Consider the following 22,852-nt stretch of genomic DNA (forward strand, 5'->3'; position numbering starts at 1 on the left):
AGCTCGCGATGTGTCCTTACTGTGTCGAAATATTTGTCTTATATATGCATGAATGTAAAAAGTTCACCAATGACTTCTGTATAATTTGCCTAAGATCCAAAGTTAACATACCCAAGCCCAAGGGTTTCTGGTGTTGTGGTAAGAAAATGCAGATAGAAGACGACACGTCAGCGCAGTGTTACGAGTGTGGTAAGAATATTCGTAATGCCGTACCAAATGCTACCAGAGAGCAGTATTACGCTAATGGAGGTCGTAAGAAAACACCTTATAAGAGAATAAAATACTTTAGAAGAGTGTATGGATTGTCAGTGCCTCGACAACCATGTTTCAACTACCTTTTTTTCGTGCCCCAAAAGTTGTGCAACCGCGTCTAGAAGAGTGTATGGATCGTCACTGCCTTTTTTTGTGTCCCAAAAGATGTAGATTCGTGTTCCAAAAGATGTGCAGCCGTGTCCCAAAAGAGTGTATGCGTGTTCCAAAAGATGTAGATCCGTGTCCCAAAAGAGTGTATGCGTTTCCCGAAAGATGGGAGAGGAACGATTCGTTCCCCTATCGACGCCGCGGTAGCTGCAACAAAGTCGCCACGTGGCCCGGTATGCGAACTTCCCGTATTGTCTTTTGCGCGCGGTAGAGGCCTTCCAAGATTTCCAAAAGTATTTGTATTGTCCGTTGCTTTCCCAGCACGTATGCAGCTATACCAGTGGCTATGTACAAATACATGCTATATCTGTGGACAAACAGGTATCTACCATATGGTACCCTATGGATCCATAGGCGTCTAGACACAAAAAACATGTGTCCACAGATATATATGGCCACACCCAAGATACTATCCGAAGAGGAAATTGCAGATCTTTTGGAAGACCGAAAGAATGGTATGGGGCTGCAGAAGGTAGCCCGCAAATACGGGATAGGAATACCCAAAATACGTAGAATAGAAAAGGAAAATGGTGTAGAGGTTGCAATACCCGAAAAGCCGCCTACGACCGATCTACAGAAACATTTCCTAGAGGTGCAGGATTCTTTTGCTATTGTCCTCGACGACCTACAGAAAACGAAAGAAGAATTGCTAGGCGATCTAGGGAAACTTCGCCAAGAGTTGCAAGCCGCTATGGATGCGGTGGGCTGCGACGAATACAACAGCGAGGTGGAAGAAATAGAGAAGGAAGTGGACGAAGTATCCACAAAGATAGACTGGCAGATAGCTGGGAATGTGCTGTTCGCCGTTTTGGGTATTGGAGCGCTTGTTTGGGCCGCCAGACAAGAACCCAAAGTCGTGTACAAATATATTCCAGAGCCGCCAAAGCCTAGGGAGCCACCAAAAAAACCAAGCTCTCGAATTCCGGAGATGGAGTAGTGCAAAGAGTTCCAAAATACATTCCTATCTTTGCAAAGAGTCCAACAAAAAAGGTTTTCATATTTCTTGTTGCTTGTTAGCAATCCCACAACAAAGCAACACAAAATACGAAGACCTACTTTGGAAGGCCGCTGTGGTCCAAAAAGATCTATGCAATGTCCTAGGTGGACACGTGCACCAATCTATCCTTTCTTTTGTTGGCGGTGGTCTTTTCCCTGCCTATCTTGCAGTACAAAGGCGGCGAAATATGCGCCCAGTCTATTTTTTGCGCCTCCAAGAAGTGTCCCCAGACGGGCGTGGTTGCATGTTCCACCGTGCAGCCCTCCAGTACGCACTCGGAGCATCGGCTGGACAGGAACAGAATGGTCCTTTCTTTGCCCCTGTAGGTGGTTTTTGCATAGCGCCAGCATTGGTATTCGCCCTCCTGCATGTGTAGCGCCTGCACGCATTCTTTGTTTGGCGGCGCTGGAACTTCCAGTAGTCTGGATGGATTTTTGGGTATTGCATAGTCTATCTTTGCCGCCAATTCGTGGTAGGTGTCCAAACCGGGGCCTTCCGGTACGAAGATCGTAGCTGCGTTGTTTTGCCACTCCAACAGTACTTCTTCCCCAGGTATGGCGGTGTGCACGTAGCCGCTGCTTTCGAACTTTCCCGCCACAAATGCATCCAGCATTGCAGCTGTAGCCCAAGCCACCGACGCTTCCTTGCCGCTGCGTAGGACTACGCGGTGCCCTTTGGCGTGCCAATCGGGGTCTTTGTTCCTTGGTTCTGCATATCCTAGTATTTTGTAGTCGCCCGGGGGTATTTCTTGCATGCGGTGTACCTTCGTATGTGTTTCGAACAGCAGCTCGCACAGCTTGCCGCTACGCCGGCGAGTCCTATCCAACAGCTTTTTGTGCTTTTCCAACTCTTCTTCTATCTTTCGCCTGTCTGCTTCTTTTTGCCGCAGGATGTTCTGCTTTTGTTCCGACAGTTCTGCGTGGTATCTTTTCGTGGCTTCTACCCCCTCGTCGCCTTCCAAATCGTCCCGTATGTCTTCCAAGCGCTGCTGTCGTCTTCTTTTGGATAGGAAGGAGATCCTGCGGTCCGTAGGCACTTCCAAGATGCCGAATGGGCTCTTTTCTACTCCCAAGCGCTGCGCCTTCTTCGTACGCCATATCCACTCCACGTGTTCCGTAGTTGGGAGAAAGTCTGCGATGGTAGGAGCATTCGCATGCACGCGGGTGGGGAACTTGGATTCTGCCAGCACCGTCGGGGAGTCCTTCGTGTAGCATCGCAGCGGGGCTATTTCCACTGGATCCAATTCTTGCACGTCTATGCGAAATATGGGGCATCTGCGCAGGCCAAACTCTGCTATGGTCCAAAGTACGCACTGCTCCCACTTTTCGTTGCCCCGCACGCGCACACCGGCTATTCTTCCTGTTCCCACATGGCAGTACCAAGCTAGGAAGATTTCTTTTGTCTCTTCGCAGCAAATACACAAACATCTGTCCAAATGTTCGGCAAGCGCCAACCACATGTTTTTGGGTGGCTGCCCCACAAATATGTCTTCTAGCGGTGCTATGGTTTCCGCAATGGCATTGGTGTGTTCTTTGGAGAAGTCTCTGCTGTAGATGGATATTTCCACGCGGGTACAACCTCTTTTCTGCACGTCGGGATGCAGGAATGTTCTACGCAGGTGGTCGTTCGGACAATCCACGTACTCTGCCAACTTTGCGCCTACTGGATTCTGCACTTCTCCGGCTTCGAAGTTGGATACTATTTTGTTGTATATTTTTGTCCGTTTGCCCTTTTCCAGCCAGGTGCAAACGTGTTCGCCCACCGAGTGCGTGTTGTCCAGTATGGTACCTTCGCGCCAACCAGCTTCTCCTTGTTCTTTGTAGCCCATTTGCCGCAGGCGGCGCACCAATGCAACTCTATCCAAAGTACCAGAGAAATCCTGCGTGTAGTCGACGGAATAGATGCCATATCCGTGTGCTTGTAGCAAGGTGGAGAACTTGGCAATGCCTTTCTCTACGGCTTCTATGGGCAACTCGGAGGTGTCTACTTTGGCTACGAATGTGGCTGCATGTTCGCCGTGCAGGCTATTCCACTTGTTGGACAAATGGGCTACGCGGTCTACTATGTTTCCTTTTCTACACGTGTGCGCCATGTTGGTCGGTAGGAACATTCCAAAGGCTTCCGTGGCCGCAATGGATATCTTGGAGACTATTGCCTTTGCATTTCTGCAAACCCGCCCATACAAGTCTTGCTCGGCGACGAAGCCATACACGAATACGTCGTCTACGAATGGCGGCAATCCTCCTAGCGGCTACAAACTGGTAGTACCTTCGTTTCCACGCAAGTAGTCGCATTTGGATATGTCCGGTAGTAGGTTTCCGTCGTGGGCATTGTCCAGCAGCAAATTGTGCTAGCAGCCTACTTTTCGCTCGTATGCCCATCTCTTGCAATGTCGTTGAAATAGTCTTTTGGAAGTCCATCTCTATATATAGAGGGAGAAGCAAATACTACGAATGGGGCCTTTGTTGGACAACGCACATCTTTTGGGACGCGGATTGGCATCTTTTGGGACACGGTTGCACATCTTTTGGGAAAACAATCCATACACTCTTCTAGGGAAGCGTCCCCGATATCTTTTGGAACACGGCTGCACATCTTTTGGGACACGAAAAAAAGGTAGTCGAAACATGGTTGTCGAGGCACTGACAATCCATACACTCTTCTAAACTTACCACCGCGGGAGGAATCTTCGAAGAACTCCCTAACCAGCTTCCCCACGCAGTTACCAGGATGACGCATCGGTTTGAGCTTCTTAACATCCGGCTTCTTGATCTCATAAGCAGCGTAGATAACTACGGTAACCGGGTAAGCAACTTCGTAGAACAGCATGTCAATGCCCACCAGTGCTCCAGGACGCGTGTCCTTGTTTAAAACAAACAAGCTTTGCCTACCAGACGCCCGTATTGGATTACGGCCCTTTTCTATCACCCATTCGCCGTCCAAATACTTTATAAAAGTCAACTCCAAACGGTAGTCGCCTTCCGGCATCAAATCGATTATCCTTTCTGCTCTTTCCTCGTCCATCGTCTCGTCTGTATCTCCCTCCATATACGTTGTGAAGGCAAAATCCGCATCTAGGCGATCCAACACCTGAGTCCTGAGCTTGCGCACGGTTTTGTTTCGAATGCTTTTGATGGTGTCCATCTATATCTAAGAAATATTTTAACCCTCATTTACGACCTTGCCCATCGTTTCGACTACCTTTTTTTTTCAACCCCCCAAACACAGCAGCAGTAAGGACACATCGCGAGCTAACAGTGTAACGCACCAACTTCACACGGGTAATTCCCATGCCGTCAAAAAGTTTCATATAGACGCTAACGCGGGAATTCCCCGTAAAAAGGTGATAGGTTCCTGGGGAAATCGCGAGTCCCCCTTACTGCTGCTAGTTTTGCTTTGACATCAATCGGGATTCCTGTGTTGTGTACACGGACGGACGGACGGAAGTGACGTCAGCCAAGCCATGAAAAATCAACTCGATGCTTTACCATTTTTTCTTAAGTATGGTGCTCCGCTATAATATAGTAAGTCACGTAATTAATTAACAATTACGTAATAATCAATATCCATAATAAAATTTCCAGCAATCATAATGAATTTATAGTACTTTCCTCTCTTGTATGATTATTTGTACAAATAACTACATTAGATACAGAATTGGGAAACCAAAATATTTTTGTTAAACTGCCGCTATTCATTTTACATCCGTCTTCCAATCAAAATAATAGGAGTTTAGTTCCAAAAAAAATTAGCTTGAAGTTAGCCTTGTTTTGTTCTTGTTTTCTTTTGGAAGAATGAAAACTCAACAGTCTCAAATATACTTATCATATTGTTTCATCAGAGGCTGTTTTTCTTCCCACATAAATAAGGTAAATTATTTTTTCCCGTTTTTCCCTTTTTGATATAAAAGTAAGTAAACCGAAAAGTTATGTTTCGTGTTTTTCGAAAAAATTCTTTGATAAATTTAAACAAATGTATTGACGTAGGACAGCAGGTTTCATTCAAAGTGTTTCCCATAGTCAAAATAAAACTGAAGTTTCTTTCCGATATCTTGGCTTTTGTGGTTTTAATGGCCGGATAGCAACGTTGTTGTTCTTCCATCATTGTTGGAGCCATAAAAACCTAAAAAGCCCTGAATTAATCCTATTTATACGCTTGTCAGTGTACAGCTATAAGGTGAAGGCTGGGTCTTTGAGTTTCTCCTTCTCGCAAGTCATGGACTTCAACGTCACTAATTCCACCCTCAACACCTCGACTATTTCTCCTGATCCTCAACAAACCCGGTTCGTGGAAAGCATCACGAATGTCGCTTAGTACAGCTCCAGCTTAGTAGCTTCCTTGTTGGTAATGAACACCGCCACGGAAATTCTAACTTTATTGGGAAACCTGACTGTCATTGTGACTGTAGTTGCATACAGGCAACTTTGGGTACCCACGAATATTCTGGTTGCAAGTTTGGCAGTTGCAGACTTCATCATCGGCCTCATCTTGCAGACAAGTAATGTAATGAGTATATTCAGCGCTTTCACAAATAGCAAGAGAGCGGTCCGCTGCACAGGGAATCGTGATTCATATTGTGCTATAATGTTAGAATCGATTGGTGTCGTAACCATGACAGTTACTTTGGCTCACCTATCGCTCATAACACTTGATAGATACGCTGCCATCGTTTATCCCCTACGATATGTAACCATCATGACGATATCCCGTACCAAAAAGGCTGTGATGTGCGCCTGGACGACCAGCTTTGTCTTTGGGTTCTTGGCGACGATTCCTTCGCCTTTTACAAACGGAATGAGAGCGCTATGGAACCTATTCATGTTGCTATCCTGTTTGTTCATGATTACTCTTTATGGAAAGCTTTACTTTATCTCGAGAAAACATACCAAACAAATCCGTGATGAAATCCAATCTGTCAATCCTGGAGCTGAAACTAAGGAAGAAAGACGAGGCCTGATGACTATTGCGATAGTAACCGTAGCCATGGTAACCAGCTATTCAACGGTCGTTGCTCTAGATATTGATAGCAAAATAGCTTCAGGAGAAAGAGGAGAAACTGCCAAGCTCGTTCATGATATCTTGACACAGTTCGCAATCATATTGATTCTCTTCAACTCTGCTCTCAACCCCCTGGCGTACTTCTTCAGGAGTCAAAAACTCAGGACTTACAGCCTTAAACTATTCAAGTCCATTCCCACAAGAATACAGGAATACTTTTGAAACTGACTTTTTGCAACAGAAGGTAGAAGGTTGAGGGCTCGAACGTAAATCATTACAAGGCAGATTAAGGAATAAGAGGCGTGAAGTCCAGCAACTTCGGGAGATTTTACTTTTTTTAGAAAAGAAAGCTTTAAAAGTTTAACAGCTTTAAAACTTCAGCCTTAAAACTTCAGCAATGAGAAAAAGTAATGATAAAAGGATAAATCATACACCGTGAAACTATTTCGCGTTGGAACTGCATATTCATTGCATAGTTTATTCCATTTTGTGCGATTGTTTGCTCGATGCAAAATTCAGTGGGCGTGCGGAAACGTCTGAGCATATAATTATAAATAAGAACAAATCATTTTAAAATTCCTGTCGTATATCCTTTTCTCACCTGTTTTAGTTCAAAAAGCAACACTTTTCTTGTCAAGTTTATTCTTCGTTTGCACGTTACCTCATCGCGGCCATGTTGGTACCATTTAACAAAAGATTTCTCATTAGCAATCATTGTTAACGGTACGACAATGGCCGCCATGTTTTTGTCTTTTAACTCTCTTGGAAATGCTTGCAACCCATCAATACTTCGTGTTGGTTAACTTAACAACCGTTACCACGTTTCCTTAGAGTCCATAAATAGCAACTTTCAATTACTTGATCACATAACATCGGCTTGGAACTAATATTCGTAGTCACTGAACGGAAATGTAAAAAGGAGTATTAGTATTCTTTGCACCAGATTTATATATATATATTGACATACCTGGGTTTTTACTGTATTTCAATTTGTTAATTAGTAAAATATATTGATGTACTTTAAATAGAAAACATTATATGTAATATAAACAATATGAGTGGCCGTGTTGTATCAGATATACAACCACAACCATGTAAGGGAATCCGGAATCCCGAATCCACGAAATTTTAGGCTTTGGAATCCGGAATCCGGAATCCAGTTTATAATGGAATCCGGAATGCACCCTTTTGGAACCCGGAATCCGCTACTTTGAAATTCAAAGTCTACCCTCAAATGCTATCGCCTCGACCTAGACTGAACCGATGTAGCCCCTCCTGCACTATGTAATATCTCCACCAACAATATCTGTCGTCAGATGCAAATTAACGATATGGAATCCGGAATCCCCAATACAAAAGTTTTGAAAACCAGAATCCAGACCCTTGGAATCCGGAATCCAGCGCTTGGAATTCGAAATGCACCATAGGTCCGGATTCCCTTACATGGGGCGACCGCTACCAAAGCATTTACTTGTTTAACTTTCATTGCGGAAAGAACACGTTTCATATAAAGAAATAAAACTCTTCATATGGAAAACCAAACATCGTACAAGTAAAAGTGAGCTTATATTTTGCTAAACGTTTTTTAACCATTCCCGTATCGAGTGTTGATTTGTCCTTAAAAAGTTCGGGAATCTCCAAAATTTGGACTTTTATGAAATACAACTAAGGTAAATATTCTCTAAACTTTTATATTTTATTGAACTGTCTGTACTGTAGTTATTTTTAGTTTTTCAAGTGAAAATAGCCAGGAATTCAAAGCGTAAAAAATGTCGGCCATGGAAAACTTTATCAAAGAACTTTTCAAGAACAAAACTAGACCCTGGGGTGGAAATTCCTAAAGCCTGGTTTTCTATTTAATCGAAAACGATCGAAAAAATATTTTTCGATCGTCCGTGATCATATGGAACCACTTTTTTCGATCGTACAATCGAAATGTATACCATAATATATCATTTTTCCAAAGATGCAATGCTTCCTAAACTGTAATGCCATAGCAACGGTTTGCTTGTTGTCAAACTATCAGCTGGTGTTTGAAGTAACAACCAGTAAATTAATAGCGGAACTCCCAGTTGATCTTTCATGGCTTGGCTGACGTCACTTCCGTCCGTACGTCCGTTCGTACGTCCGTCCGTACGTCCGTCCGTGTACGCAGGAATCCGGATTGGCTGGTTAGATTATCTTTTTTTTTTTTTTTTGGCGGGAATGTCGACGCGTTGCAACATCTTGGTACACATAAAGGTAAATCCGGCTATTAAACTTTCGTAAAAAACGTTTTTACACCTGCTAATACGAATAGAAATACCGAAGGATAACAACACAATTTTTTATTCAAGCTTATATTTATATTCATCTTTACTCTATTTACGATGGAACCCCTTTCCGAAATCGATATGTCGAAAGAAAGGTCAGAGGAGAATGAACCAGAAGAAAGGCCAGAAGTAAAAGTGTTTTTTCGGAAGAGGAAAAACTCTGGAGGCGTGAAAAAGAAAGGCAAAGACGAAGGACTCTCACCAAAGAAAAGCGGCAAGCAGAGAGAGAGAGAAAAAACGCAAATCCAGGCGGGACTTCGATTATGAACAAGGAGAACATGATCGTGAAAGAAAAAGAAATATGAGGCAAAACTTGACGGATGAACAAAGAGAAAATGAACGTGAAAGACAAAGGAATTTGAGTCAAAACTTCACGGATGAACAAAGAGAAAATGAGCGTGATAGACAAAGGAATTTGAAGCAAAACTACTAGCTAAGGCGACTCTCACATGCACAGAAAAAATCGCTTTAGAGCAAGTTATAGACCAAAGACAATTTAAAAAAACTTTCATGTATTCAAAGATGGATTAAGAAGTGTTCTCCAAGAATTCAGGTGTGTGTTGTTTAGCAAACAATCGTATATTATTATTTTTTTACAAGCATTTTTTCTCCACGAATCGACAAATCTAAGACTTTCCCTCAAAACTTTTAATATTTCTGTAGATAAGCTTAATTTATTTTAATACTGGAGGAAATATAACATGAAGAGCATATTACAACAAATATTCGTCCTTTGTCTAGCTTTGTAAATCATTAACAATTCAGTTGTTTTTAACCAACTATCATATGTTTTTCGTTCAAGAAAAATTCAGCTATATTGAATGAAATGTAAAATTACACCAAACATTCAACTGTTTATTAAGTTGTTCGAGCTAGCCATGATTATACGAATGAGCTTTAAATTTGTGTTTTTGAGAGATGATATCGTATAAAGACCTTGTTTTTCACTTTATAACCAATCTAAAAAATGTTCAAAAACATTTACAGATGCCAATTTACTGACAAAGAAATTAGTCATTTTGTATTTTGCATTATTTTCTATTTTGTCTCAGTTGTTCGTGTCAAGTTTAATACTGAATGTAAACTTTGCTTTTCGAAAACTTTTGTCGTTCGTGATTTTCGTATCTTTCTCACACATGAAAACAGACATGAAAACTGGTAAAATCGAATCTCAAAATTTAGTAAGCTTAGTTTTCAAGCTTCTCGAAAAGTAGTTAATTCTCATATGAAAGGAATACAATTATTTCAATGAAGTAATTAAGAAAACTTTTTCCTTTTAACTGATGACACATTTGGTTTTAAATGTTCAGGGCCTTCATTTCTCAAGTTTAGTTAGTTGATGATCTCCAGGCAATTTTCTCTCTGATGCTACCAAAGCATTTGTTTTGTTTTTTTTGTTTTTTTTTTTTCATTGCGGTAAAAATACATTTAATATAAAAACATCAAAATTCTTATGTTTTTCCAAACATCGTTATGTGAAAGACGCAAGTAAGCTTTAGTTTTTTCTCACCTTAACCAGTTTTCAAGTCTGTTTTATATTCCTGATTTGTGCTAAAAGAATAGGGAATCTCCAAAATTTCGATTTCAATGAAAGACATCCAAGGTAAATTTCACTAAACAAGATATTTTGTTGGATTGTCTGTAGTTATCTTTCGTTTTTTTAAAGTAAAATTACACAGGAATTCAAAGCTTAAAAATGTACGCCATGGAAAACTTTGTCGAAGAATCTTCAAAGAACAAAAATAGCCCGTGGGGTGGCTGGTGGTGAGTTGTGTTCAAAATTCCTAAGTGGGATGGTATAATCGCGCATAAAAAACAATGTAGTGCATTTTGATTCGATTTCAATGCATGGTTTTTGTTATGGGATACGTTATCTTCATCTCGAATGAAAATAATTGAAAATCTTTTTTCCCGATGTTTTTTTACCTTTCAGATTCATTCAAATTGGGCTCCCTGGCTCCCTAATTTCGTATCGGGAGCTCCGCTTTTTCATGGCTTGGCTGACGTCACTTCCGTCCGTCCTTCCGGGCGTGTACACAACACAGGAATCCCGCTTGATATCAAAGCAAAACTACTCACAAATGCGGCTCTCAAATGCACAGAAAAAATCGCTTTAGGACAAGTTATAGACCAAAAACAATTTTAAAAAACACTTTCATGTAGTCAAAGAAGGATCAAGAAGCGTTCTTCAAGAATTCAGGTGTGTGTTTTTTAGCAAACAATCGTATATATATATTTTTTATTTTTTTATTTTATTTTATTTTTTTTTTGACAAAAATTTTTCTCGACGAATCGAGATCTCAAAGACTTTCTCTCAAAACTTTTTATATTTCTATCGATAAGATTAATTTATTTTAATGCTGGAGCACAAATATTCGTTCTTTATTTAGCTTTGTAAATCTTTAACAATTCGGTTGTTTTTAACCAGCTATCGTATGTTTTTCGTACAAGAAAAAGCTTTGTTCCACTCCTATCGCGGGGTCCAGTCGGCAAAACAAAGAAGACTTTTAGATATTTTTCTACACGAATAATTTAAATTTTATTTAATCATTAAATGATATATAAATTTTTACCAAATATTCAACTGTTTATTAAGCTGTTCGAGCAAGTATGATTATAAAAATGAGCTTAAATTTGTGTTGTTGAAAGATGTTATTGTATAAAGACCTACTAGACTTTCACTCTAAAAAGCTAAAAAATATTCAAAAACATTTACAAACGCCAATTTACTGCCAAAGGAATGAGTCATTTTGTATTTTGCATTGCCTTTTGCATTATTTTTTATTTTGTCTCAGTTGTTCTTGTCAACTGTTTAAATGAATGTAAGCTATGTTGTTTTTTTAAAGTAAACCTCATTTTTTGCTCACCTTAACCAGTTTTCAAGTCTGTTTTTTGTTCTTGATTTGTCCTAAATCTCCAGATTTTCGATCTCAATGAAAGACATTCGAGGTAAATTTCACTAAACTTGATATTGTATTATGATCTGTACTTAGCTTTCGTTTTTCTTTAAGTAAAAGAGATTCAAAGCCTAAAACTGTAGGCCTTGGAAAACTTTTTGTCGAAGAATCTTCCAAGAACAAAACTAGCCCCTGGGGGTGGTAGTAAGTTGTGTACAAAATTCCTAAGTGGGAGAGTATACTCGATCAAAAAAAAAACAAAAAACAAAAAACGATGTAGTGCATTTTGATTCGATTTCACTGCATGGTTTTTATTATGGGAGAAATTATCATCATTTCGAATAAAAAATAATTGAAGATTTTTTCCCCGATCTTATTTTTACCTTTCAGTTTCATTCAAATTGTTCTCCCTGTGACTTCCGTATCGGGAGCTCCGCTTTTAGCCAGTGTCTAAATATATATATTATTCTCTTGCTAGTAACTATAATCCATGATGAAGAAAGATCCGAAAGATGTTGATACCTATTTTTGTATGCAAGAAGTGGCCAAATACGACTGCCTTTATAATCCCTGCAGCAAAGACTTCATAGACAAACAAAAAAATTGAACGCCTGGAAAAAAGTAGCTGAAGTTTTCGGTATTCTGCCAACTCAAGCTGAAACAAATACCCGCAGACTCGCCTTGCATGACCTTTTTCGATCATATGGAATCGGTCGTTTTTCGATCGTTTGCGATCGTACGCTCCAGTGAGCTCCACGATCCTGCGATCGTTCTCGATCGTTTACGATAGTTTTCGATTATATGGGAAACAGGCTTAAGTGGGAGAGTAGTAAGGTCGAAAACAAAGACTCGTGCAATGAAAACGATGAAGTGCATTTCAATTTGATGCATGGTTGTTTTCACTATGGGGACATTGTCTTCATCTCTAATTTTAAAAAATAATTGAAGTTTTATTTCCCCGATTTTATTTCCACTTGTAAGTTTTATCTAAATTGGGTTTCCTCTGCCTTTTTGGAAGCTTTACTTTTAGGCAGTTCAAATTTATAAATTAAATTTACATATTACCCCCGATCCCGATTTCACGAAGAAAACCTGGCGACACTCTTAGCCTTGTCCTGACTCAATCAACCCAAATGTTCTTTCAGGGTTTCATCTGTGAGTTAGCCGTGCACTGACTTTGGTCAGGTCAGATTTGTTTCAGAATTCTATTTGGAGTTAGCCGTGCACTAACTTAGATCAGATGAGACGTTGTTCAGGATTCTATCTGTGAGTTCGCGGTGCCCTGACTTGGATCAGCCCAGAGGTTGTTTCAGGATTCTATCTGTGAGTTAGCCATGCCCTAACTTAGATCAGCCCAGAGGTTGTTTCAGGGTTCAATCTGTGAGTTAGCCATGCCCTAACTTAGATCAGCCCAGAGGTTGTTTCAGTGTTCAATCTGTGAGTTATCCGTGCCCTGACTTAGATCAGCCAAAAGGTTGTAATCATTATAAGCGTTAAAATAGTTTTTTCTAAATTCTCATGTTTCATGTTTCATGTAGATACTCTCCCGATGAGCCAGGACTTCTGGCTGACTCGGCTTTAATGGGGATTTCAGCACGTTTTTTGCGACAAGTCCAGATTTCTGGAGGGCAGTCGTCAGAAGTGTACTCAAAATCATCACTTTTAGCAGGATGTGCCAGAATGGTTTGCGTGACCATTGTCACTAACAGTACAGCTAGAAGTGGTATTGCAGAGTTCATCTTGATTTTCTACGAAAGGTAAGGAAGTGATTAGAAAAAAAACATTCATAACATAATAGTTATTTGCAGACTATATGTTTGCACGAATGAAGGCTAGTCAATCATGCTACAATAATACGTGGATATTTTCGACAAAGAGACAAAGAGATACATTGATTTGTCATATTTTGTAGTTTCGGTGCTCTTAACAAATCTCATAAAGTCTAACACAAATCCCTACAAAAATCTATTTTTTTATGTGTTAGAAAAATTTGCTTCTCTCTTGCTCTACAAGCTCCTAGCGTATTCATATTGCAGTACAGAAACATGCGCATGCGTTTTATATTCCTTAAATATATTGATGGAAAGAGAGAATAATAGGAAAGGGAGGAATTAAGAAAGAAGGCAAAATTACCTTGAACAGTAGTAGCTCTCTCGTAGTAGCTCAGTGATCTTGGTAGCAAAATCGATAAAATTATGTTCAAGAGCAACGCTTTAAATATCTGAATTTTCAACATAGATGTCTTCTTTCCACACCGTATATTGTTCGTCGGTGTGCAGACTACAAAGACTATAAAGCGGTGTTTACTGAATGAGAAAAAGGTCCTATATCGGCTTTCTTTTCACCCTGCGATGAAAAGAAACAAGTTCTTTCTCGATCCATTCGTGATTTATTTCCAAGCAACGCGTCCATATAAGCGAAATTTGAAGAAGGTACTTGAAGCTACTCGAGAAGACCACTCACAAAAACTCGTGTCATCTCTTCGTGACTAAAACACTGAAACAGTCATATTCCAAATCTTAGGCTTTTCCTGAAGAGTTATTACCCCGATTCCGATTTCACGAAAAAACCTCTCGCACTCTTAGCCGTGCTACTGATGAGTTTGATCAGCTAGCCGTGCCCCGACTTAGTTTAGTAGATTAGCCCCGAAGTTGTTTCAGGGTTCTAGCTGTAAGTTAGCCGTAGCCTAGGCCTGACTTAGTTCAGCCCAGAAGTTGTTTCAGGGTTTGATCCGTCAAATAGCCATGCCCTGACTTAGATCATCCCAGAGGTTGGTTCAGGGTTTGATCCGTGAGTTATCCTTGCCCTGACTTAGATCAGCTCAAAGATTGTTTCAGGGTTCAATCTGTGAATTAGCTGTGCCCTGATCAGCGCAGAGTTTGTTTCATGGTATGGATAAATATTTTTGAAGCATTTCAATTTAAAATTTGAAAAAGCTATAGTTTGTAAAAATGCATTGAGTTATTGGTTGCCGAGAGGGCAAACACGCAGAAAATTTAGAAAGTATAGAGTGCATGATGAGATTACGTTTTCAAAATATAATTATAAGTTTTAAAGTTTCGCATATTGTTCAAACTATCATCAAATTCAGTTGATTTTTAGATGTGCTTCATTTAAAAGCGTAAAGTTATATAAAAAGTCCCCTGACAGCTGTGCAGTCTATAAATTTTCCAATATTTGCCCTTCAGCATTCCATTGTATCTTACCTAAAACAATAGAATTAAAGATGGCCGCCGTATCGGTACACTAAAGTTGGTTTCATAATACATAATTCATTTTTATCTATACTTGGAGAACATTGAAGTCACACTTGACGTTTAACGAAAATTTTCCTGTTTAAACTGAAAAAAATGAAGAAAAAATACCGAGTTGATGAGTTTTTTAACATGGTTTTTTTCTATTGCCGTATTGGCCTTTTTCCAGGTAAAGTGTTCTTGGTTGACGTTCCCGTCAAGTTCAAGTTTAGATAAATAAAGTAAATTGCATTTGAAAATATACAACACTGACCTGCAAATAGTAAAAACTAATCCATGCCGGCAGGTCAGTGGTTTATAACATGTTTAGCTATACACTATTTTCATGCATATGTAATAGTAACAATACGAAAATGAAAGAAAATAACTAAATGTTATAAATGTGGAATAAACGGAGAATTGTATTGATTCAATCATTCGAGAAGTTCAAGACTTGAAGACAAGCCTTGAATATACACAGGGCCAAATCGATCAATTTAATGGCTCCAAGATAAACGAAAGTAGTATAGGGAATGAGGGTTCCAGCACAATCTCAACACGGGCAAACCCCGTGTCAAAAATTCACCTACGGAAACAACCCATCCCAAGTGTGGTTGAGGGCAACAGCGCAACCACTTAAATATGTTAGTCTATATATGGAGTGCGAAGAATGTAAAGAGTTTGTTTATGACTTTTGTGTAAAGTGCTTGAAACCCAAGTTTGTGCCCCAACCACCAAGAAAGCTTGTTTGTTGTGGTAAGAAAATGCAAATAGAAGAAGATACTTCAGCACAGTGTTACGAGTGTGGTAAGAACATTCGCAATGCCGTACCAAATGCTACCAGAGAGCAGTATTACGCCAATGGAGGTCGTAAGAAAACACCTTATAAGAGAATAAAATACTTTAGGGACTGGATGAGTCATATCCAAGGTCTTCGACCGGTATATTTAGACAACAAAGTAAAGAAGAAAATCATAGACCACTTAGAAGAGCCAACCTCGCAAAGTTTAAGGAAGACATTGAAAAAATTGAAGCTAGGGAAATATTACAAAGCTATTCCCTATCTTTTGTCTGAAATTACCGGTAAGTCTATTCCCGAGGTTTCTGATATGACAAAAGCCGAGTGGATTTTTTGTCGGTTGGATAAGGATATTCCTTATTACCCTGACGTAATTTACGAAATATTCCATGAAATTGACCCCAACCACCCCCTGTTAGAATGGATTCCAAGAAGATAGTGGAATTAGCATAAATCTTATGCCATAAGACGTTGATTACGCGTAATTTCCAGACTGACGTTCGATATGTAAACAAAATCCTGTCTCACTTTTTTCAAACCAGATGTTTACTGAGCGAGTTTTCTTTGAAGCTCTTCTTTTGCCTCCTGGTAGATCTTTTTGCGAGATTCCTCGGAAAGATCTTTTACGACTGTTTTTTTGTTTCTTACGTCCGACTTTAATTTCTCGTATTTGTCTTCTTCGGCTAAGATAAGCGAGAATTCTACGTCGTCTATCTTTCTGTCACGCAAAGCCTTTGAGACAAGATCGGTAATTGTATTTACTTTAGCCCTTGACAGAGCTATTGTCGTGTCATGCTTGGATATTTTGCTTGACAACTGTTTCATAATGCCCCTAGCAACAGCAGAAACGATACCACAGGCTGCCCCAACGCCGGCCAAAGGAACTCCAACAATTATTCCCGGTCCAGTAAGCGAAGTAGCAACGCCGGAGCCCGTTAACACAACAGATATGGATCCTGAAGTTATTGAAATCTTATGTAGCGTACTCCGGGCTCTAACGTATTTCTTCCTAACTTTTTCGTAGTGATTTGTCTGTCCTTCCAAGTAAGCCAGGATTAAGTTTGCTTTATTGAGCCTGAAGTTTTCAGCGTTTAGTTCGTTAGGTTCCGTAATTGGTGCCGTAGTGTGATAATTGGGAACATCTGGGTACAACTGAGGTGCTGATGGTATAACATCCATTATATATACTAATGTACGACGCTTTTGGGAATGATATTGAGGAGCAGCCACATCATGACAACCGGGATTACTGGAATTGGAGGGCCTTTAGGAAGATGTTTCCGCATGCATACCCTAGTAAGTTCGAACGCAGACCTGATGGTATTTATTATCAAGGCTCCAAAATGTACAGCAACGCGGATCTAAGACCGAAGCCTGAAAAGAAAGTGCATTTTGAGCCCAATTTCCCAAGAAATCTATTACCGACAACAGAGGATTACCCATTTTACGACAACAAAGGCGGGGCGGATGACTTTGCTAAGATGGTTACCTCCTTAGAAATCCCCGTGGGTCCTGCGACATTTAAGACAAAAGTCAGAGATATCTTTAGAGAAACCAGGTTAAAGCATAAAACAGGGAAAGAGTCCAGGAGATGGTTATTAGGACCCAGCATGCGGTATTGGCCACAGCAGTTAAACTTTGCCGTCTGGGCTGCTACTAAAGGATGTGGCATAGCAGTGGATATGTTTCATATTTCCTTCTTGCGTTTTCATGTTGCATTTACCATGAGCAGAATACTAAAGGAGTTAGGTGCGCCTTTACCGGGAGACACTATTTTCAATGCAAAGGATAACAAGTACGATAAAGTAGCGTGGGAACGTCTAAAAAACGAGTTTCACCTACTGAACCCCGACTTTGGTAATAGGGAAGGCGCTGCGAATGGTCTTGGGGAAACTTACACCTATTATGATGGTCCCGACATTGAGACACCTGGTATGGGATACCCTAGCGCCTGGGAGTTTTTAGACATGGGTGGTAGTGCAGGAAAAGGAAATCTAATATATTTCATAGAAAGCCTGGAGAAATACTCATGGGCGCCGTTCTTTGCCGCAAAGGGTATTGGTTTAAAGAACCTTGATAGAATTAACCGCAGCATAGAGGCATTCGTCTACTGCATCTTAGGAGCGCAGGTAAATACCCGCAGTCCAATGATTGGTGCCCAAGGTGCTTCACAGGAAACGCAACAGGAATTCCTAACTTTATTTGAGTCCGCAATAATAGAAAATGATATATCCAAATCGGTGCAGAGATATCAATTAGCGGTGCAGCAATCTAAAGTGCGGTAAGATTACGCCTTGAGTCCCGGTTGTTGGTTAATGCCAAGTAATTTGGTTATCAACACCAATTCCGTTGTGGGTTATAACAACAAACTTCAACGAGCTACTAAGGATATGAAGTTTGGGGTGAATGACGTGAACTCTGACATGACCAAGGGCATTCCTCACTTCGTAGAGGAGCCAAAAAAGTCACACGAAGCGAAGCTATACCCGTAGTTAAGAAACCATCAAAGAAGGCCCATGTTATGCCTACGATACCCGAGGAATATGACCATAACTTACTAAAAGCTGGCCTAGCAGCTGCAAGCATTGGACTGAGTTATTATATATGGCGATGAACAACCCCTACGTAGCTGGGGTAGATTGTGTCTATACGACTTACACAGGTGAGAAAAAATACACCCAGGCGGCTTGGGTGGACGTTACTGGAATGTCCGTGGATTTGAACTACTCAGGGAAGAAGTTAATCCTTTGTAGTATTTGCATTGGCACGAGTAGTCACGCCAACTTGGGCTTTAGGTTCTTAGATGAGAATGGCATACTGCAGCCTATGTGTACGAAAACGAACAACAGGGAGCCTGCGCATTTTTCCGTAGAGCCCAACCCCAGCAGCCTTGAAAATCATTCCGTTTGGACTTTCCACATGGTTGCCGATTGCCACGGAAAGGTAAAGCTGCAAATGCGCGTAGACGATACGGGAAAGGTCACGGTAAATAGCATAGAGGATCAAAGAGATTACGTTTATAATCACAAGAGCATCAGCACTCTTACGGTGCTTAGTCTCTAGAAGCAAACTATGTTTGCTGAAATATATGAATCCACATGCGAAGGAAGATTGGTTCCTTTATTACTTGGAGGAGAAGGACTACGTGAATGATAAATGGTTTGATACCGGGCTGTGGGTAAAGGTTGGAGGCCTGGGATTAATCATGTGTACTATTAGTATTTCAACGGGGTGGTCATGTAATGTTGGGTTTAGGATCGTTGATGAGAGTAACCGACCATTACAGCCTTACAGAAAAAAAGACAACAATAGGAACCCAGTTCATTTCTCATTTGAAGCCAACGGAAGTACCCCAGAAGATTTAACGCACGTAACTTTTCACATGATAGCTAATTGTCAATATGCGAAGTTACAGATTCGCCCCAGTGATAAGATTACGTCGGGCGCCGATGCCGGTAAGCTGGGCCGCGTTCAAATAAATGCCGCCCCGTCAAAAAATCCCCCGACTGATGCTATTTGGAATCATAAGCCCATTAGCGCCATGACTGCTATACCCCTAATACCAAATTATCAAGGCGGCGCGAATACTATCTTTACTTATCCCCGGTCGAGGACGCCTCGGATGCCTGACGACGATAAGCCCAATGTAATACACGAGGATAAGATCAACCCTTTATCTTCTTCAGGAGTATCACCCCAACAGCTACTACCAGGATCCAGATGTTATTCCCCACGAACTTCAACAGTTCGCCGCCGGTCTTAAGTGCCAGGCCAAGGACACTACCAAGCATCCCAGGCAAGCCGGCTGCCATCTTTTTTCCCAAGTCCGTCAGCCCACTGCCTAATTTCTTTACGCCTGCGCCCGTAGCCTTAAGCGCGGATAAGATTACTCCTACTACGCTCGAAATAGCGACCGCAAATGCCAGCGGAATACCATACTTCACCAAAGCTCTTTTTACCTTTTCCTTGGTGGTAAGCCCCAACTCCTTTTCCAGGTTTTCCTTTTGCGCCCGTAATTCCGCAAGGCGTACCTGAAGGGTTTCTACTTCCTTTAGGGCGGCCTCCCTTTCCTCTTTGGGACTATCCTGGTCATTAATTATTTCCTGTTTTTCGGATATGTTTTTTTCCAGGTCTTCGATAGCCTGAGCCATTGTCTGAATCTGACCTTCTTTGGCGTTGATTTCGGCAACCAACTGCCGCCGTTCCTCTAAAGAGTTAACTAAGTTACCCTTTAAGTTCTTAGCTTCTTCCTTGCTCATGTCTAACTCTGCTAAGGTGCGTCCGAGGTTTTCCTCGATTTGGTTCTTTTGACGCCTAATGTGACTTAATTCATTTCCTAATTCTACTATTTGATCGTCTTTATCCTCAAGTTCTATTTCGTGTATGTCGGCGAGTACTTGGGCTTTCCTATCGTATTCTGCTTTCGTTTCTTCCAACGTTTCTTGCAGCCCCTCGGCGCGTTTTTCTAACGCGACCCTTTCGTTTAACGCCTCCAGCCTACCCAACATGCTCCTGGTAGCCTGCTGAAAACCTTTTCATCTTGAGACGTCACCCCTAACTTCGCCATTTTCATCGAAAAGGGGTTGCGGTTTCGTCCAGCGGTTTTTGTCAGGAAATCTTAGGTCTTGGACGCTTATAAGGACTCTGCCGTCACGCTCGGTAAGCCTTACTTCGTCTGAGTCAAAGTTGGAATACGTATCTTTTAGCCGCTGCATGGCCGAGTTTACGGTGTCTAAGTCCTCTAGCTCTATGTGCTCGCGCGTAAGTACGTACTCGCGTGCTTTGGGATGTCTTAGGGCCTTTGCAATTCTATTCCTTAGGGAATCATCGGGTTGTTGGGTGGGAAGCAGCGGTTCTTCGTCACCGTCGTTAATGTCAGCCTGGCCTTCCTCAGTGGTGGGGTCGAAGTCAGTAGTTTCGTCTACCTCCATTATATATGATAAGCTCAAAGTTAAACCCCAACGTATTACCTAAGCAGGTTGGCGGACTAAAGGCAGAAAGAACCTTTCACCGGGTCACATTCACGCCTTCTAGCGCAAAACCAGGGGAGACGCTGTACGTAGGCGTATCCCGTTTAACGGATAACCTAGTATTGGTTCCTGGCACCTTGGCTTTAAGGTTTGACCTAGCGGTGCAGCCCAGCACCAAGGACAAGCGCTATACCGTCAATAACGTGGGCAGGAACCTCGTCTCTAAGATGAAAATCGAGTTCGCCGGGGAATCCCTCTTGGACTTAAATAGGTACGACCTGTACACCACGTATAAGGATCTGTGGCTAACAGCCTTCGACCGTGCACAAAAGATAGAGCAGGGAATTGGAAGCGTCATTCTTCGTCAGCTTCGCAGTGAAACCAACCCAGCGCCTACCGACTCCAGTGGAGCAACCGCAGTAGCAGACGCGACGAGGGTAAAGACCGCCTATGGTAGCAAGTACGTTATCCCTTTGGACTTTGAAGTGATTACGAACCACGGTGCGTATTACCCCAGACAGTTATCCGAGTTACAGTTTGAAGTAACCTTGGCGGACACTACGAACGTTCTAGGAGGAATGGACACCGCAATTAGCGGGGCTGTTGATCCCTATTCTATCACAAACTTAGAGCTGCAGTACGAGACCGTGTACAGCGAAGAGCTGGCCCGCAGCGCTGGCATGGAATATAGCGCCGGAAAGGCATTCCTTTACGACCACGTTGTGATGTACAAGACATTTAGCTTCCTGGATAAGACGGACGAGGTTATCAACCAAAGCATTAACCTCCCCCGAAGGAATCTCACGGGGTTAATGCTGGTGTTTGCCAAACCCTACGAGGCTGGTAAGCGCAACTCCGAGGCCTTTCACAACCCCAACATTACTAACGTGGGGGTAAACGTAAACGGGGTCCCAAACAAGGTTTACTCCCAGGGGATAAAGCCCGCGGATATCTACAGGGAGGAAATGCGTAAGTTTGGCGACCAAATTAGTCCTGAGGAATTCTTTAATGATAAGTATGCGTTATGGATTGACATGCGCACTACCAACGATGAATCTATGCACGGCCAGGGTCTGCGGCTGGTAAACACCCAAGACGGTATCACTTTGGAGATCAAGCGCACAAAGAATGCCTCCGCGGGCGACAGTGACAAGATAAACTGCTACGTCTTCGTGGTGTCTGACGCGCAACTGAGCGTAGAAATGAATCAGCTAAAGAGCGTTGCATATTAGGCTTGCGAAAGGAAAGTTAAAATATTCGACCAATATACCATGTTACGCGTCTTTGAAAACAACAACACCAAACTGCAATGCATAGTGCAAGGCGAAACTTTGTACTTTAAGGCGAAGGAAGTGGCGTTGGCGTTGGGCTATGAGCGCCCCAGAGATGCAATTAGAGCACACGTATCTGAAAAATACCAGAAAAGATGGGTCGATCTGCAAGGGGCTCCAAATCACCGCTCCCCTACTACGCAACCACATTCCGTGTTTATCTCCGAGCCTGGGTTGTATGAACTGATATTCAGCTCCAAACTGCCCAGGGCCGTAGAGTTTCGCGATTGGGTCTTTGAAGAGGTTTTACCAGCATTAAGAAAGACTGGTAAGTATGAAATTGAACGGCGCTTTAACACCGCGAACAAGTTAGTCTTTAAAATAGAAAATGAATTTGACCTGCATAAAAAGGTGGTGGATTACATCCGTAAATATTACCCCCAAATGCTCGTAACCCCTGGTCTAGGCGAACTGCAGGATTCGGACGGTAAGCGCATAAAGTGCTGGCAGAAAGGATATCAACGCGGTCAACCCGACCTGCTCATCTTGAATGCACACGTGCGATACCGTGGTTTCTGCGTCGAGCTGAAGACTCCTAAAGGCAACGGGGTATTATCTGAGGATCAACGCCTGCTGCTGCAGCGGTATGAGCAGAATGGTCATAAAGTAATGATCAGCAACGACTACGACGACATCTGCAGAGCCATCGCAGAGTATGCACAAGGAATGCGTTTACCATGTAGGTGGTGCTGCAAGCGCTTTAAAAGCGCGCAGACTCTGGGAACGTATTTAAAGATATTCCATAGAATATATGATCAAACAAGTGCATTGGCGTGATTTGTTAGAAGGTGTTGCATACGAAATAAAAAATTACGTCGTCTTTGAGGATATCAACCGCCTGCGGCTGGTATTAAAAGACGACGACGGCGTGGAGTATACCCTGTGGGCGGCTGAC

The 22,852-nt window shown here is 41.8% G+C and overlaps 1 protein-coding gene and 1 long non-coding RNA gene across 2 annotated transcripts; one reads left to right on the forward strand and one right to left on the reverse strand.

The window, feature by feature from the left end:
* Positions 1-5,764: 5,764 nt before the first annotated feature.
* On the forward strand, positions 5,765-6,637 carry LOC116299368 (trace amine-associated receptor 7d-like). The gene has a single exon (XM_031708021.2). The coding sequence runs from the start codon at positions 5,765-5,767 to the stop codon at positions 6,635-6,637; it is 873 nt and encodes a 290-aa protein (XP_031563881.2).
* A 6,486-nt stretch (positions 6,638-13,123) lies between these two features.
* LOC148912875 (uncharacterized) lies at positions 13,124-13,874 on the reverse strand. Its single transcript, XR_016119104.1, has 2 exons — positions 13,758-13,874; positions 13,124-13,372 (listed from the first exon to the last, which is right to left on the reverse strand). It is a non-coding gene; the product is annotated as an uncharacterized LOC148912875 (long non-coding RNA).
* Positions 13,875-22,852: the final 8,978 nt, after the last annotated feature.

The sequence above is a fragment of the Actinia tenebrosa genome, unplaced genomic scaffold (assembly GCF_029948245.1).
Source record: "Actinia tenebrosa isolate PJP-AT-01 unplaced genomic scaffold, QUT_ActTen_1.0 PGA_scaffold10__47_contigs__length_13832649, whole genome shotgun sequence".
In the NCBI taxonomy this organism is placed as follows: domain Eukaryota; kingdom Metazoa; phylum Cnidaria; class Anthozoa; order Actiniaria; family Actiniidae; genus Actinia; species Actinia tenebrosa.